The 17,740-nt window shown below is 40.2% G+C and overlaps 1 protein-coding gene across 1 annotated transcript in view; it reads right to left on the reverse strand.

Moving 5' to 3' along the window:
- Positions 1 to 17,740, reverse strand: part of PRTG (protogenin) — a 73,684-nt gene that overhangs the window by 41,045 nt on the left and 14,899 nt on the right. The window contains 6 exon segments of the mRNA XM_057372095.1: positions 1,026 to 1,273; positions 1,876 to 2,035; positions 2,620 to 2,778; positions 3,767 to 3,904; positions 4,200 to 4,333; positions 5,340 to 5,484. Of these exon segments, the coding sequence (XP_057228078.1) occupies positions 1,026 to 1,273; positions 1,876 to 2,035; positions 2,620 to 2,778; positions 3,767 to 3,904; positions 4,200 to 4,333; positions 5,340 to 5,484 (984 nt within the window).

The raw sequence follows: 17,740 nt of genomic DNA on the forward strand, positions 1-17,740 counted from the left end.
TTCCTTCCTTCCTTCCTTCCTTCCTTCCTTCCTTCCTTCCTTCCTTCCTTCAGACAAAATTCTCCTGTGTCCTGAAATATCCCCCTTGCAAAAGCAAATGTGGCTATTCCTGCATCAGTATTAGAGTAATTCAGCTGTCCTTCCTTCCCTTTCTTAGCTGGTATTCTACACAGAGCTGAGCATCTGCAGTCCTGTCCTTGAATAAACYTCTTAYTGAATAGAAATGGAAACAGAAATCACTTCTAGAAAACAGAGCTGCAGTGCAGCTTACTTGAATGCATGCAGCTAAAAATTTTTCAAGTCATTAAGCCATCACCTCTTGCTTTTGAAAAATGGCTGGTCCCTACCTTACATCACCTTAACTCTGAGCAATWATGTACTATCAAGGGATTTTGAAATGTCTAGTTACTCATTTTTATTACAACGATCTGTCTCCTTCTATACAGGAAGCTGTATATCATTTCAGAGACTGGGATAAGCCCTTCATTTGTGTTTGAGTAGACTTTTCTCACTCCTGGAGGCCAAGGGGTGAAACAAGATTTTACTATTTGGCCAATATTCCTTTGAAGAGAAGGGAGTTAAAGCACCAACTCTTCCGCTCCAAAATACATGAAAGACACAAGAATTTGGGGATCTAGACAAAAGAGCAGTCTGTGGAGAAGTTTGGGTCTGTGAGCCTCCAGAACTCTGCTGTATGCTCTGCTCTCCCCTGCCAAGTGCACACAGAAGAGAACGGGCAGAAGGTCCTGCTGAGGACAGAGAGAAATCCAGACAGCACTGCAGAGGCTCCAAGTTCCAAAGTGGAGCCATCAGACASAGGTAAGTTGGAAGGACACTCAGTCCCACAACGGCGATGATGAGGCAATAGCATTTTTCCCCAAGCTTGATAACAGCATGCATTAATGTGCTGGAATGCTCTGATGCAGCTCTGGGTAAGAACCAGTCCAATCTGACAGTCTTTGCAAGAACATTCAACTTCTCGTCCCATACAAACCAWCAGATGCCATTTAACCCAAAGTGCTTACCTTCTGCTTTCATGTAATGCACAGAGTATGCAATGACTTTGTCTGAGTTGTAGAGAGGCCTCTCCCAGGCCAGCAGGATTGCTGAGCTCGACATGGTCTCAGCGTGGACGTTGTAGGGTGCGCTGGGTCTGTCCTCCGACATSACCACCGTCAGTCTGGCCCGGGACAGGATGGAGCCCTGGCTGTTCTCAGCCATGCACTGGTAAATGGCATCGTCCTCAGGAATGATCTGGTTAATCACCAATTTACTGGATGCAAAAGRAAGAAAAAGGTGGAAAAGAAGCTCACATCTTGGACAAACTTCGCTCCACATAATGCAGCSACAGTTATGTTTGCCTCTGCTTCCTAAGTTTAGTGCAATTGATTTACGTGCCACAAATCAGAAATGGATGAACAGCAGGGAAATATAGAGCACCTTGAAGTGTTCTGCAACCCTGACATGCTTCTGTTTGTGCCTGCAAAGTGAGGCACTGTGAAAATAAAGCTGCACATCTATTCCTCCCAGCAAAAAAAAGAACCTTAGGCTTGGATTTCTTTAACCTTAACTTATTTGATATAAACCGCTCCCTCAACAGGAGTAGTAGCACGATTCTGCTACTCTGTAAACCCAAAGTAACTCTGTGGCTAAACTCCTCAGAGCAGTCCCGCCCACCCTCCCCACCAGGTAAGGCAATTATCCCATAATCTTTACTGATTTTAGGTATTGATTAATCTGTATCCATCACTACAATCAATGCCCAATTTCAGGTTTACTTGAGTTATATCTCAGCTGGTGATGTTTAGCTGCTGGGATGTCATCTTTTGGTAGCACATCACTAGCAGAGCTCTCCTACAGAAACTGCAMCCTTACCTGTTATACATTTTTATTCTACCATTGGAGTGTATTCTCCTTCCATTTTTCAACCATGAAATTTTGGGGGCAGGATTTCCTTCTGCTTGACAAGCAAAACGAGCAGTACCAGCTCTGGGCCTTGTTAAGCTTTCTGGCCATTCCACAAATGAAGGTGGAGCTACAGGTAAGTTATGAGAGAAAAAAAATATTAAAAATCAAGCCCTACAAATGCAAGGTCAGTAGTAGCAGTAATAGAAGTAATAATAATAATAATGATAATAATAATAGTAAAAAATTTCCAAATTAATACCTCTCTCCTCAAGCCATTCAAATATGCGTATATACATGCAGAAAGCACATTCCTTGCAAAAAAAGCACATTTGTTTAAAGATCCACTATCTGCACAGATAGAATTTTTGTTCATGCATTCATGAATACAAACAAGTCAAATTCCAGACTATGACATACTGTTCTCAAAGCATAGATACACATTACATATTTCTGCTTGGTTACAGGATCCCTTTCTGTGTTCAGTTCCCAGAGCAAACATTGCACCTGGGTATCTCCAAGTGCTAGTTCAAAACCCAAATCTCGACTATCTGACACTTCTCATCCAAGTCATCAGACAGAAGAAGGCAGCCACAGYTCTGTGAGCTGTTCAATCTGCAGGCTCATTGCAGTGCTGTTTGAGATGAAGGGCCAGCCCAGTACATCAGAGATCAGCCAGATCTGAGGAGTTGGGTTCAGTGGCAGCAGGCTTACCCAGCACAGTGAGAGTTGCCATCGCCACCGTGAAGTTGCGAGTGCCGGGAATCGTGGCCCGACACACGTAGACACCTGCGTGCTGCACCTTCACATCAGAGATCATGAGGTTCCCATTGCCCAGGATGTGGGTGTTGAAGACATCGATGGATTTATGGTCTGTTTGAGAGAGCAGCAGAAGTGGGTTACAAGGTTGTTCAATGCCTCTAAACAACTTGCCTAAATCAGGCTGTCTAGGCAGTAGTGGCATAGATTAGAGTATSAAAGTCAAAAGATGCAAAGGAAATCACAGCTGAGCTGTCAGAGGTTTCTATTTAGTATTTACTTTGCTTTTCACTAACTAYCTGACCATTCAGGTGGTTGGGCCTCACCACTTCTGGAGTAGTTTGTATCTGAAATCCACCATCTCAGCTAAAAGTTAACCTCCCYAGCTGCCTAGCACTATGATTCAGTTCATCACTGCCAACATCCACATCATCTTTACAAACAGTAATCATCCATCTCCTGAATTATGCTGCAGATAAATTAGTATATTTCATTAGCACATATTTTCTCCTATTTTCACAACAAATGCTCTATGACTGTTAGGTGAACATTTTTTTCGTTTGTCTTCAAGAGCCACTGAATCAACCATGAAGACATGCTTATTTCTTATACTTTTAGAAATGTGGGAAAATTATGCATGATTTGCTTCTGCATGTACAATCCTGACTTCCACATTTAAGTACATGTCAGAATGAAAACAGAGGTAGTTTTCATGAAAAAAATGTGATGCACTGCTCAGTGTTGTTATTCTTACTGCATTCCTCCTTCTCCCCTCCCAGGCTGATTATCTTGGGTTTGTCTATACCTATTCTTAGKCCAAACGGTCCATTAACACAAGGTGCAAATCCCATTCTCAAAGGGCTTCTAAGAAGAGTGGGAGAAGCACAGGCAGGGAGTCAAAAGCCTGAGAAAACCTCGGGACTTCTTGACAGCAGTACTGGAGCATGGAACTGAAAGCGTTTTGCTCATCCTACCTTAGGCTGCTAATCGTTACCTTCTGCACAAAGCCTCAGAACAGTCACCTAATTGCTCAAATCCTTTCTTTCCAGTTTTACTTCCTCTCCACGGGCTGAAGGTCGCATGCTGCAATTTTAAGACCTACCTAACCGGCTCCATGAGATGATTGGCTTTGGATTCCCTGTGGCTACACACTCCAGTATGACAGTTTGATGAAGAGATGCTGTAATGTTTTGAGGACCAGCTATTATAGATGGCTTGTGAAAAGGCTTCAAGTCTGAGGCTTTGCAGAGATAAAAAAAGAAAAGATAAAAAGTGAGCACAGYTGAACAAAAACTCAATTAAATATGAAACAAAATGTTTTTTAATGACACTGAAAGTTACATTTACACCAAAGCTTTATTTCAGTAACTGTGGAAACCTACATTGAACAATATTTTAGGCACAAGGTACAAGGAAGCAAAATTATTTGGACAAGTGGTTCAGGGACACCTACAGCTCTTCAAGGCAGCTAAGTGCTTTTTCTATAATGTAAAAAAGAATATGATGCCATTGAAAAAATTTCACGTGGTAAATACCTGGAATAACACTCAGCACTGCCTCGGTGCTTTTACGCCTATTGGCTGCTGTTGTGGCAACACATCGGTAATAACCAGCATCTTTCTGCTCAACTCCATAGATCTGGAGCACTCCTGTAGGCAGAACAGTTATCCTGCCACAGGAACAAAAAAAAAAAAAAGAAACGCAGATAAACATTCAGGCAGTGAACACGGAATTAACTACTTGATTTACAAACAGCCATTGCTACGCTGACCTGGGGACAGCAGGCTGGAGACTCAACAACATTCCCAATACATGACTCACCTTCCTGCCTTTCTGAACTACAGGCAAAATTCCCCGAGCACCACCATGAGAGCAGAGGAATTTACTTTTGACAAGCAGATCTTTCTCACCCTCAGAATCAACCATCCCAACCCTCTTTAGCCTTCTACAACATTCATACTATTCAGGTTGGCTGACTTTTTGCAGCAGTTTCTGAAATATGGTCATAACTGGTGTACACTTCACAGAAATCCACCTATGGTTCCAATTTTTAGTTTCTCTTTTTTCTTTCCTTTTCATGCTGGGTGTCTTAGACACTTTCAAATAGAGTTACAAGTCAAAAAGGATGGAAGAGTCAGTTCAATGAACACAAACTGGACATGGAAAGAATCTAGCAGGAAGCACTGTCTTCTTCAAGTTATTCAGTYCATGAGAAGTGCCCTTGCATAGAATTTTCCTGCTATCGAGTGTTCTAACTCTATTTTCTGTATATGTAATTCTTTATTGTCCCTCTAAAGAAAAACAGGTTCAGCATCAGTTCTTCAGTGAAAGCAATCCTGCTAGTTCAAGCTACCCCAGAGCCAAAGTTCACCCATTCCATTCCCCACTGAGATTCCCGTTCTTGAGAATGACTTGCATACAAAATTCACCAGTGAGAATTCAAAGATCGGTGATTACTGTGCAAATAATTGTGGGTGACTCTGGTCTGCACTCAAAACAGCTATTTAAAATTCATTAGCCACATAACTATGACTACTTATTCCAATAGTTGACATGAAACCTTTTTTATGTAATAACATTGCAAGTATTCAGATTTTCTTCTTGCAGCAGGATCAAAATGATGGCAAAAAAATAAAATACATTCTGAAATGAGTAACCATTAGACCCCTACATACCTGTCCTTGACTAAAGGTAAAGTTGTTCTGTTCACTTCCCATGTCACAGTGGCAGGGGGGTTTGCTGTTATTTTACAGGCAAATCGAGCCACTCCGCCTTCTTGGACTTCAGTYGAAAGTGGCTGGACTTCAAATGCAGAAATGGCTAAAAACAAGAGAACATCGATTTTAATGGACTAAACTGAGAAAAAGTTCCTGGTGAAATCAGACTCTGGTTCATAGATCAACTTGTAAAAATGCCCAGAAATACTTCAAATACTCCTTTTTATTTCTGTATGCAAAGAAAAATGGATCTAACTGCCTGGTCAGCTTAGCTCARGAGCATGTTTTCACTGGTTGAGGGTTTACTTAAAATAACTTTGCTTTAACCTAATTCAGTAAAAAAATGTTTCAACAAAAATAAATACGACACGCTCAAATAGAATTAAGCATACAAATTGACTGGCATTCAGCTGGATACCATATCAATTATTAGACTAACAAAGTTCAAGTCAATTCAACYAGTTTGGGACTAGCCTTAAAAAATTCGACTGCAACAGGAAATTTCCAAATCAATATTTGGTTCCTGACTCACTTTAGTAAAAGAAAGCGTTTGCAGCAGAGTTGTACGAGATCATGTGTGGTAAGAAAAAGAAATCAAAACCACAAAAAGATCTCAAAATAATTTAAGCATGCATGAACACTTTTATCCCAACAGTCTGAGCTGTCACCAAGCTGATGCCTGATACACAGAGCATCGATATCATTTTGAGCATCTACAACTTGAGGAGTTCACAATATTGCACCAACTGAAGTGGCAGATCAATAGATACTCTGCAGCTAATACACAGCCAAGAAACTGATCAGTGGTTCAATTTCCCTGTTCAAAAAATAAGGGAAAGTAATACAAAACGTGCTAATTAATTGTTTATTTACTGCTACTTAGAACACGGAGAAAGTGCGGCAGCTTTGCAACAGACCTCGCAAAGACTGTGGATAACCAGAACAGAACGACCCTGTACAGCAAAACCACCTGAAAGCAGCWGGAGCCACGTGATGCAAACACAGGGACCATTGCAAACTGGGTCTGGCACCTCAAATGTGCCTCAGACAGCCCAGACACCACAACCAGAGATGCCCCTGCTGCCCATTTTTACAGCCAAACCCATGCCTTTTGCAGACTCTTCAGTTTGTTCCCTCCCCACCCTCACAGCAGACAGAACCATCCCCTGTCACCAGCAGAACTTGGCTCCACTTTTTGCTCTTTGTTTCACTTYTGAGCAGTACCAGGTTCAAGAACAAACACATAAAAACCCCCACAACTTGCATAAAGGTGTTACAACAGAACTGTCACATTTAAAGCCTGTTGGGGGAGACTCAAAAAACAGTTCTTGCCTTAAACAGATTTTCTTTTGATTGCAAAGGAATCATCAGAAGTAAAACAGAGACTTAGAAGTTTTTAGGCTACTAGAAAAGTTCAGCTTCACAACACAGCCCAAGCACAAGGCAAATAACCTGCACATACAGCAGGTTGTTCCCATAACTCTCAACTTTCTGGATTTGATGCTGTCTTCCACCACAAAAGGGAGGTTGGGGGGAAGAAGAAGAAATAGGAATCAAAGGAATCCAAGGTTGTCTTACTTCCTTTCCCTCTTTCTTCATTCTAATTTCTCCCTGTGCAGAAAATGTGTGTTCACCTAGAGTCAGAATACTTCCCGAGTGCTGTTCTTAACAGATTTTCTAATAGAAAATACATTACTTTGCATTCTTCATTTATTTACTGAAAGTACTGCAGCAAACCAGACAAGTCTGCTCATATTTCAAAATAAAAATCTGTAGCAATGTAATAAAGGCATAAATAATAAGAACAACCCAAACCAACACAATGTGAGTATCAGAGCCATCCTGCAGCACAGCTGYACCACAGCCAGTGGCATAAAAAAGGATCATTGCAACAAGGCAGAAAGGTAATCGTGCAGTCCTATTGAAATAAAGCTCTTTCACAGCTTTAAATTTTCATCTCTATTGGAACCATAAAGTTGCACCCAGAATTTTCTTAGATTGGTACAATTACTTAAAGGGACACCATGAGACAACAGAAACATAGCATTAGATATATAAAAATAATTATTTATTTCCAAGCACTCAGTACATCGCAGCTGAAAATTAAAGACAGGCGAGACTCTCAAGAACTACAAAGCAAACTGAGGGCAATTACTGTTTCACAGAACACAAAATACCATCACAATGGCAAGCGAGGATAGGTTGAGCTACACTATACAGGAAGTCCAGTGCAAGTTGCTAATTGAAGCTGATATGTAAAGAACATTTTCCCACCTGAGCAGGAACAATATATTTTCACTGAAAGCTCATCTTTAAAGACAACAGAAGTCACAACTATGAAGAACTGCATAAAATCTTCAGAAAAACTTATTAATGTCACTAAATGCAGTTTTAGAAACAAAWAATCCCCGCTTACCTCTCATCTAAATTTACACATTTATCAGTTTAGCTCAATACTTGCTCCTTCCGTATCTTTCTTTACGCACATGTCTGGTTTCTCCTTAATTCTGACTTTATTTGTTCCAGTAAAATCTGTTTTTACAAGTCTATTGCTGTCTCATGAAACCTGACCTCTTTGTAACAGGCTTGTTTTCCTGGCAAGCATTGATTCCAGCTCAGAACCCCAAGAACAAGTCATTAAAGCAGTGCTGTTAAGAGGCCAGAGCTCTATAAAATGGATAAGAAACAAACTCTCAAGAGACATACCCTGCTCCCAAAAACAACCCTGCAATGCAATAAATGTAAGTGCCTTTTTATTTGAGTTTCCCCCATCTTCTCCAGTCTATTTAATCATTTTGTTCCCAGATTTAYAGCCAAAAGAAAATGATTAATGCTACTCTGAGAAGCTGATGCTCCCACCCTTTTTAACTTGCAAGATAACAAATGGTGCCTACAGAAGCAGAAGACAATAACTAGAAACTGTATTTATTTGTATAAATTCCTGAAATTTATGTGATAGGAACGTGCGTTTGTACAGTTATTTCTGAGCATGAAGATCTTTACTGGACAGAACTGTGTGATTTATGCCATTAATATTATCAATGCAGAGAGAAATCAGGTTTCAGTTCTGGTACGAGTTCCTTCATTTGCAATTAAGACAAACATCCACAGGTTTAAAAACCAAATGACACACTGCTGTGACACACTGAGGAAGTATTGGAGAACCACTGATGGGCATGGACTGAATATTATTCTGCATGCATGTAAAAACTTCTTGTGTACCTAAGCAGGTTTACACAGATTTAATTACTAAGGTACAAAAAAAAATCAAGAAGCTTATCCCTCACACATTTTGTTTGTTTGTTTAAATGCAGTGGCAGTCCTTCACTGACTCTAATTATGACCCAAAAAAACCTGAACAAAAAAGCAAAAAATAAGCAYAACACACACCCACTTCATTCACTTTTGAAAGAAGTCCTGAAGCTTGCTGCAACACAAACCCAGCGAGCTGTTCCCTCACATGCTGCACTTTCTACTTACASACTTCATGCCATGATGTGATGTTCTGAATGAGCTTCCTCAAGAGGCAAAAGAAATTCCACCAACCTACATGCTGATTACTGTTTTATCACAGCTGACTCCAGCCCAAAACTAGACTATAACTGTAAAATAAAAAAACTGAAAGAATGAAAGAGAAACCCAGAACTGAAACAGTAGCACAGATTTCAATTAATCGGAATGCACCAAATATTGAGAAACTCTGCAGAACATGACAGTGATGCTTAAGTGTTTCTCAAGAGATAATTGCCACTCAGAGAGATGAACTGCTCAGGTGGAAAGAACAAAAGTGCATAATGCCATTTGTAATGCTTCTGAGAAACTCACAATAGCCCTAACCCTTCAAGTGAAACCAAGAATCTTTCAATTCTTTTAAACTCTCCGGTGAAGAGGTTTCATTTGAGAAAAAGAAACTTACATGTTAAAGAGAAGTTTTTTCCACAGAAATGGATTTCAKGGCAGCACATGACAACTCTTCTCTTCTTGATCTAATTTTTGTGATGCACTCTCTCTGAAAGAGTGTTGAAAAATCCAACAAATATACATGCACATTACATTATAACACCAAAGCTGATTTGCATGTATTTTCTTGGCACTTATGCAGTTTCTCATTTCTTGCAGGAACAAGACTTGGAAGAGATTATGAAAGTTCTGCCACGCCCTTTGGCTATATAGCCATATATTTCCAATGATTTGATATTCAAATGGCATGCTTTGGTCTGGATCTGGATTTGGAATAACCCTTATATGAGTGTATACTCACAGACCCAAACACTTGGCAAGAGTACAGACACACAGCTCTTCTCATTTCTCAGCAAGCATTTGGAGTACACATGGCTGGATGTGTAATATAATGGGTGAATCTTTCCTGAGTTTCCCAAGGGACACTAGTAAAAATGAAGTATTTTGGAGCCCAAGTTCTGCTTTTTACATACAGTTTAGAAGTGAATGTCACACAAATACAGCAATATCCCATCCTGCATGTGCTACCACAAGCACAATGATTTCTTACACTCACTCTTAAAACTTTAACAAAGTGTTGTTTGACTAAAATTGGTTTTGTTGTTTTGTTTTTTTTTTTTTAATTGCGAGGCATAAAAATGAAGAAATCAGGAGAAAAAGAACCTGACCTGTAAGGAAAGATTAAAAGTGCTGGGATCTGATTAGCTCTGGGAAAGAAAACTCAAGAGAGAAGTGACAGTCTCACTGAAGAATGAGAGTCACTGCTCCCTGTTCCCTCCAATACTTACATTTGTAAGAACAGGAAAAGCAAGAAGAAGAATGGTGGAAAAAGAAGCTTAACTGAAATACACTTTTTCTATAATCTTGCATTTTAAAGAGATATTCTGAAATTGCCTGATACCATTGGCTAAAAGTTTAGTTTGATATACTTAGTTTTGATTAATAACCAAACCAGGCTGAAAGCCAGAYACTCAAACTCAAATGGAACAAAATTAGTTGCTTTTTTCCCCAAAAAATTTAGATGCATCACTAAATAAATAAAAAATCAGATAAATCATACAGGCTCCTAATATCACTGTTCACATGTTAAGAAGCCAATGAAAATTCTGGAGAATGCTATATCAGGTGCTTAACTTCTCACACTAGAATTGTAAATCTGTGTTTTCCTTTCTCTCTATTAATAATCCCTGGCCGTAAATGCTATCACACATTGACATGTTAATGAGCTGTGCTTGCCTAGCAAAAGCAACTGGCAGCAATAAAACAACTAAACAACCATTCTCTCCTTCTCCCAAAAATCTAAAAGCAGGGAGGGGASCATGGTGCTCATGTGCCTTTTCTCAGATATAACTTAAGGCTCTCAAGGTGGTTGTTCTTCTCACTTGCCCACTGAGAAACACCATAATATGGAAAAGAGGAGGAAAACAATGACCCATCCTGCTCCAACCACTGTGTAGCTGCAGGAGAGAAGAGCAGAATATGACACATAATCCTCATCTAATGCACGAGGAAGGTTTGATTACAGGGTGAATCCCTAACTCCAGCATGCACAGATTTTAACATTCTTGAACAAAGCTGAGCCCAACCACACTTTCAGGCCCAGAAAGACAACTCCAGCTGCCTTTTTTTATATTTCAAACAAGCTTTTCCAGACAATTTCACTCCCAAAGGTAGCATACATTTTAAAGGATTAATTAACCAGCTCACCACAGTTTTAAAATCCATACACGTGTATGTGTATGTAGCACAACTTCAATAGTTAGAAAAACCACAGTCTTTAAGCCATCCCGCTTCACCTCACTGATACCTTGGGAAAAGCTTTGCTAGAATGGCACCTTGTACCCTCTAATCCCAAATTAAACTAAATCCTTTTAATGTGCAACAAGGAGATTGCTGCTATTAATCCCTGGATTTTAATGAGGTACTAACACTAAACTGTTAGACATGACACTAAAATCAGTATTCGCTCGAATTGCCTGGAAATGTGGTCAACCCTACTAAAGGGCTTTCATTTTACCTTTCTGTTTCCTTGCTTCCTATTTCAGCTCTAATTCCTGCCTTTCTTTTCYTCTAGGGAGCTGGTTACTACAAACTCACTCTCAGAAAAAGAACAGGATAGACAGACCTAAGATTACAGGACAGAAACACACAGGTTTGCCATGACTATGAGAGGTAATTTCTCAATATGGAAAAGAAAATAACTTTCCTGAAAATCTAGAGGTTGCTAAAAAGTGTACACAGGGGGGAAACAACACCCAATGCCAATATTATATAACAGAAGAGAAATATTTGAAGGAAGAAAGAAAAACCAGAGAAAGATAGAATCAAACAGCAGCCTTGATTTACAGATATCAAATCTGAGGAAGAAAATCTTTCCCTTTAGTATGAACACTGTAGCAACAGTTTTAAAGATGATAGTTCAGAACTGCATTGAAAAAGTAGTCCAGACTCAAACTATTATTTTACAATTAAATAACAGGGAGGTTAAATGAGACTGAAACTGCCACATGGGTTTGACACTATCAATAATTGATATGGGACACCTATTAATCTCTGTATCCCACAGATTTTTTTTAAAACATTTAGAATTTCCTAGCAGGCACTTTAACATTTTAGAGAAGGTGGATCAGGATTACAGTTTGTACAGAACACAATGATATTCTATAGCAATCGTTCTGATGCTTTGGAAAACCCTGCACAGTGGGAAATTACAGAACTTCATTTTTATGAGCTGCTAGCTTAGCAGCTTGGGTTCCTCTGACTTTCCTACCCCTTTTTTTTTCCCTAAGCCAAAGGACCAATTTTATCAAAATGTGATAATATTTTGTGAGCTCCAGCAAAGGTACATGGCATCCATGTACTTTGCATTTAGAAATACTGAGAGTTTGAAAGCCAGGCATCCAAGGCTGCTGACACATTTGTCTTCATTTTTTTCCAACCAGTTGGTCAGTAGGAGTGTTAGCCTTGGTTTCAACAGGCTTTGAGACAGGCCTTACCTTAGAGAGAAAGGGACCCTTAACTGAGAAAATACTGTGCCTCCTCAATTCTCCAGATGATGTATGCTTTGCACCAGAACTCAGGCATATATTGCTTTGTTGAGATCAAGAGGAATGAAAGAAGACTAGAATATGAGTTGCTCTGGTTTGCTTTACCAATCTTTAAAAAAAAACATTATATGACTGGAAAATAAGCCAATATTTAACTGAAAACACAAACCTAAACAACAATTTAATAAAAAAAAGGCTCAAATATTGCAAAAAGCTAACAAGATTAGAAATCTCATTTCTATGTTGTGAAAGACACAAGCACAGTGTGTGAGCCAGGTTTAGCCATGAAAATTGGCATTCCCTTTAGACAAAACTTCACACAGTGTGCTCCTCACGTTTCAGTTCACAGAATAGTACTGGCAGTTGCACTTGAGGAGCARATTTTTCTGAGGCATTAGCCCACAAAACCCTTTCAAAATCACATTCTGAGTTTTGGAGGAAGCAGAAAATGCTCTGCAYATAGGGGTAATTACAGAAAGCTTTCACTAATAAATACCAAGGAGATGCCAGATGAGGTGACGAGTGAGGATTTGGGCCATCTGCCCTTTCTGCTGTTCTCAATTCATGACTCCTGCTTGGGACAAATCTTCTCCAAGGCCCTGACTACTCAGCTAAGGCTGAGCTCCTTTGCACAGCTTATTGCAGTTTGCCTCCAGCATACTGCCAGCCAGTCTGGGAAACAGCTCTGCTAAAAGTTATGGTCACCTTGTTGCAAAAACCTGTACTCCAAGCCTACCACAAACTTACTTCCACACTGAACTAACAATGAGAGAAAAATGTAATAGAGAAAGTAATGGAAAGAGGAAGAAATGATGATGTGTTCTAGTTTTCCCTCTCCTCTCTCATGCTCTTGCCAACTTGCTGGCAGGTGCAATGTTTAAAYAATGGTTTCCAAGCTAAGATGCAGATCACCAGGAATTACTCTCCAGTCTCTGATAAGAAGGGAGAAGAGAAATCATTAGCCTCATATACAAAACCCATATTTATAAAGCACAACACAAAACTATTTCTTTGTGCATTAAAATCTTTGTACAGCAATGTCCAATGTCTCCCACTAATTTTTTTTAACTGCCCATTCACAAACTACCCACTACTTTTCTGGTACTGAAGAATGCTATAATCTAAAGGCAATGAAATGGAGAAGCAAAGAGGTCAACAGCCTGAGCACCCTCGAACAAAAGTTCCCTTGGAGATGTCAGCTGCAATCTCATTTGTTTCCTCTAACACTTTCAGGTCCCCCTGCTCCTTTCTTTAAAGCTTCTAATACAGTGGCTGATAAATGATCATTTTAAAAATCCCTGTACAGGAATAACCAAGCCTGAATATGTCCACTGAAGATCACTAAGCTCTCCATGGTTTGGGCTGGGACCAGATTCTATAAAAGTGCTTATGGCCACACACAGGCAGCTTTCACCACCAGCTTCTCAAAGGTAAGACCAGTGAAGTTTTATACATAGTGTYTTCCCTTTCTGAAAACCTGAGAACCAGCTAGGCTACTCTGGACTGAGTTTTTAGGGAAATGTACTCATTTATGCTTTCTTTTCTACACTACATCGTTATTCCTTCATTCTTACCATATCCTCAGAAAGSAGGAATATAGATTGTCTTCTCCACTGTCCTGGTATCAGCTTAAAATCATGACATCCACATACAGAATGGAAGCCACTCTGAGCATGTTTCTGATCTGTTCCAGTGCAGAAAATCAAGAGAAGAGGACTCAAATGGATTCATTGAAGACAGTTGACAGGCAAGGAGAAAAAACTTGGAAAGTTAAGAAAAAAATACCTTAACACCATCGCAATACATCTCTGACACTGATCAATTTTTTCAAGGATTAAAGCAATCGTTTCCTCTCAGGATATACTGYACTTTAAGAAAGCTGCTCTTTTCTTTTGCTAAACAGGCAACACTAAATTTTGGAAAGAGTCRACCTTAGCAACCTTGTGAAAGGGTTCACAATTAGCATGATCACAGTATGTTATGAATAAATGTTAAAACCATTGACAAAAATGGGCTCCTCAGAAGCAGAAAATCACCCACCAAAAAGCTCTCAGAAACACACATGCAGGAACAGAGAGTTACAATTTGACCAGGTTACTGTTAGACTGTTCCCTCCTCACATCTTCAAACCATGGAACAGACACACAGAGCTTGTTATCCATGGCATGAGAAGAAAATTGTGACAATAGATGGGATCCTGGGCAGCAGCAGTGTGCTAGAGGAAATTACAGGAGCATCCTCACTGACTGACTACCAACTCATGAATGCCTTATTTTACAGTTTGTTCTCCTGCCCATCAGGTGCTCTTAGAGCCACACTGAGATGAGAATCCAGAATTGCAAAATTGCAATGCAAGAGAATTCCTAATCTGTGAAGGAAGAAAATACTGGATAGTACTCCTAGGTCTTTCTGTTTTACTTTAGTCTAAACAGCTCCTGGTTTTGCAAYGAATTTTCTACCTCTTGCAGCCACATGCAAGCTACTCACATGACTGCATATGTTGCCTTGCTRCAGCTGAACCATTTAATGGGAGGCAAAAAATAAACCCCTGCCACCCCTCCCTGAAAAGTCAGACAAACACCTCAGGAGTTATCACAGGCACTGTTGTAAAGGAATTAAAAGCTTGAGGCTTTGAAATATATATTCAACAGTTTATTGATGGTGTGACTGACATTCCTTACCCAACCATGTAAATAAGCATGAGAGATTTGATCTTTTCACTTCTGAAGGCATCCCAGCTGGGTTTTTCCCTTCTCAGTCTATCTATCATTCAGGCAACAGTGTGTGGCCACAGAAGGCACAATAAATGCTAATGCACTTATCAAGGAATTCCCCTCTGCTCTTCTGAGACAAGAAGCATAGGAAATAGGAGAGAAAAGGCACACAGTAAGCCACATTAACCAGCTTCAAAGCTGTTCTACTTGTGTGGCTGCATGCATTCARGAGAAAGAACACACCACTTTCTCCCTTGCAAGAACTGATTTCCTTCAGCAGTTTGCCCAGTGATTGCCTTCTAGTRTCTATGCTTAATCCCACAGATGCCTTTCTTTGGAGATGCTGTCATTCTGTGAAGAATTAGTTCTGCTTAATAGCCCAACTGTTGCATGGGGAACATCCAGCGCGGTTTTGCACTTTACAACATGCAGACAAGGATCAGAACACAAGCAGGATTTTGCAACAAAAGACATGTCCCTTCACAACTAACCTAATCTGACATCTAAAAAAACCCCACAGAAAAAYACCCCACAAAACAAAAACAATACCAAAAAAAATCCCACACTAATCAAAATAGAATATTAAAGATTTAAAGATTGGCTGCTATAATTCTAAAGTTCCTCAAAGAACAAGAAAAATTTAATAATCACTCAGTACAACACAGAAAAGACAATTTTAGCACTTTGCAACCAGAGTCTGCAGCACTGGAAGCATAAATCTGCCCCACTCTGACCAATGAATTTCACTGCAGATGCCAGCAGAAGGGTAAGACCTCTATTTATCAATCTTGTACCTCAAAAAATAAATAAGTGCTATTCCTGGCTAAAATAAAACTGGACCCTAAGTAGAATGCAAAGCTCACTCTTCACCTCACCCTGACTGGCTCATCAATCAGAGGAAGCAGCACAGAGCACATCCCAGGCCAGGAGTGGGGCCCCACACATTCCTGTGCTGCKCTGCCCACCACTGCGCCTTCCTCACATCTGGGGAAGGCAGAGGAAGAGCTTTCATTTCATACAGTGGCAAACTGACACCATCCCCGTATGAATGAGTGTAAGCTGAGCTGGCGGTGCTGTTAAGTCTCCAGGCTGTCAGAAATGCTGTTCCTGAGAGATAGGAGCACTCTCTATTTTTTGCTTACAGTKTTTCAGAATCAGCATCCCAGGATGAAAGACAATTTCGCTGTGAAACGCTGAGCAGGGGTGCTGGGAATTCAAGCCCTTCAGCCCCCCCTCCAAATGTCAACATTTCGTCATTCCCACGGGGAAAGGAAAGAAGAAATGCCTCCACTCTGAAGGGCCAAATGCCTGCAGCTCATTTCCCTGTCACCAAATGCCCCAYGACTGTGTTACACAGCCCAGAGATGCCACCCAAGAACAGGATAATTAACAGTTAAAATCTGAATGTCCTAAACTTTGGGAGCAGCAYAGAGAAAATCAGAAACAAACTTCACACATAAAAAACAAGTCACAAAAGACACTGTCAGTACCACCTGTGTATTGAAGCTACTTAATTCCTCTAATTACATGTTTACCTGAAAAATTCTGGGGGTAGGAGAGGGGGAAGCATTTATAACTCCTGCAATTTTCACATGAAGCAAATCAGAAGCGCAGCTGCCAGAYAAAAATTGTATTGCCTTCAATGTCTTCAGAGGAAGTCACCTTGCCATGGCTGTTGACTGCTTGGGTGGGAGGCAATTGTTGGATTTCCAGTTTGCCCAGTCACAGCACAACCAAACARCCATGTTCTACTAAGTAGRTAACACATCTAGTTATCGGATACTATTACAGTGTMTTTTCCAATACAMAGTGACAATAAACGCTTTTTCCTTYCCATGATTTTAAAAGCTTATAACTTGTCTCCAACTCAAGGCCATGAATGAAGGGAAMACTGAGAGAAGTGTGATGTGGAGCCCAAAGAAGTCAGTATCCCCATCTCAAACATCCTACTCCAGCCTGAAACAAGCAAGTCCCAAGAAAGGGAAAGATTCCCTGGGAAATGCAGCTGCTGGCAGGAAAGGAACACCACCAGACCTCCAAGAAAGAGGGCTGCCTATTCAACAGGTGTTTGACTTCTCCCAGATTCCTGACACACATGTAGAGGTGTATAAAAAGATAAGTGTTAGCAAGGTTAGATTATCTCMGACTTGCATCTTTCCTTGTGCTCTTAAGATAGTTAAGTCATTCATTWATCTTGATAAATACAAAATTCTCCCCCCCCAAAAAAGAGGGAGAAAAAAACAATAAAACAGATCAAGCTTCAGTGTATTTTCTCCTAAATTATAYGCTTGTACTTCCATCAGCAGAAGTAAAACTCCTTGGCCTGAAGCCAATCAGAAATCCCTCATAATACATTCAATAAGCCAAATCAAAACAATACATAGCTTATAAGAGTGGGGGAAAGAAACTTGAAGATTGTATTTCATCTGCTGCAGCTCATCACGTTCATTCAAACGGAGGCAGAAGGTTAACTGGAGGGATCTGCTCTTTAATGCCTGTTATTTCCAGTGGAAGGAGCTAAGCAACTACGTGCTTTGCCCTGTACTTGGTGAAGAGGACCAGCAAGAAAATCCTAATGCTAAGGAAACACAACCCAGCTGGAGGGCAAACGGACAGAGGAACCTTGCAACACGGTGAG

The sequence above is a fragment of the Malurus melanocephalus genome, unplaced genomic scaffold, assembly GCF_030028575.1.
Source record: "Malurus melanocephalus ecotype Western Australia unplaced genomic scaffold, MMel_1.1 scaffold_163, whole genome shotgun sequence".
Classification (NCBI taxonomy): Eukaryota; Metazoa; Chordata; class Aves; order Passeriformes; family Maluridae; genus Malurus; species Malurus melanocephalus.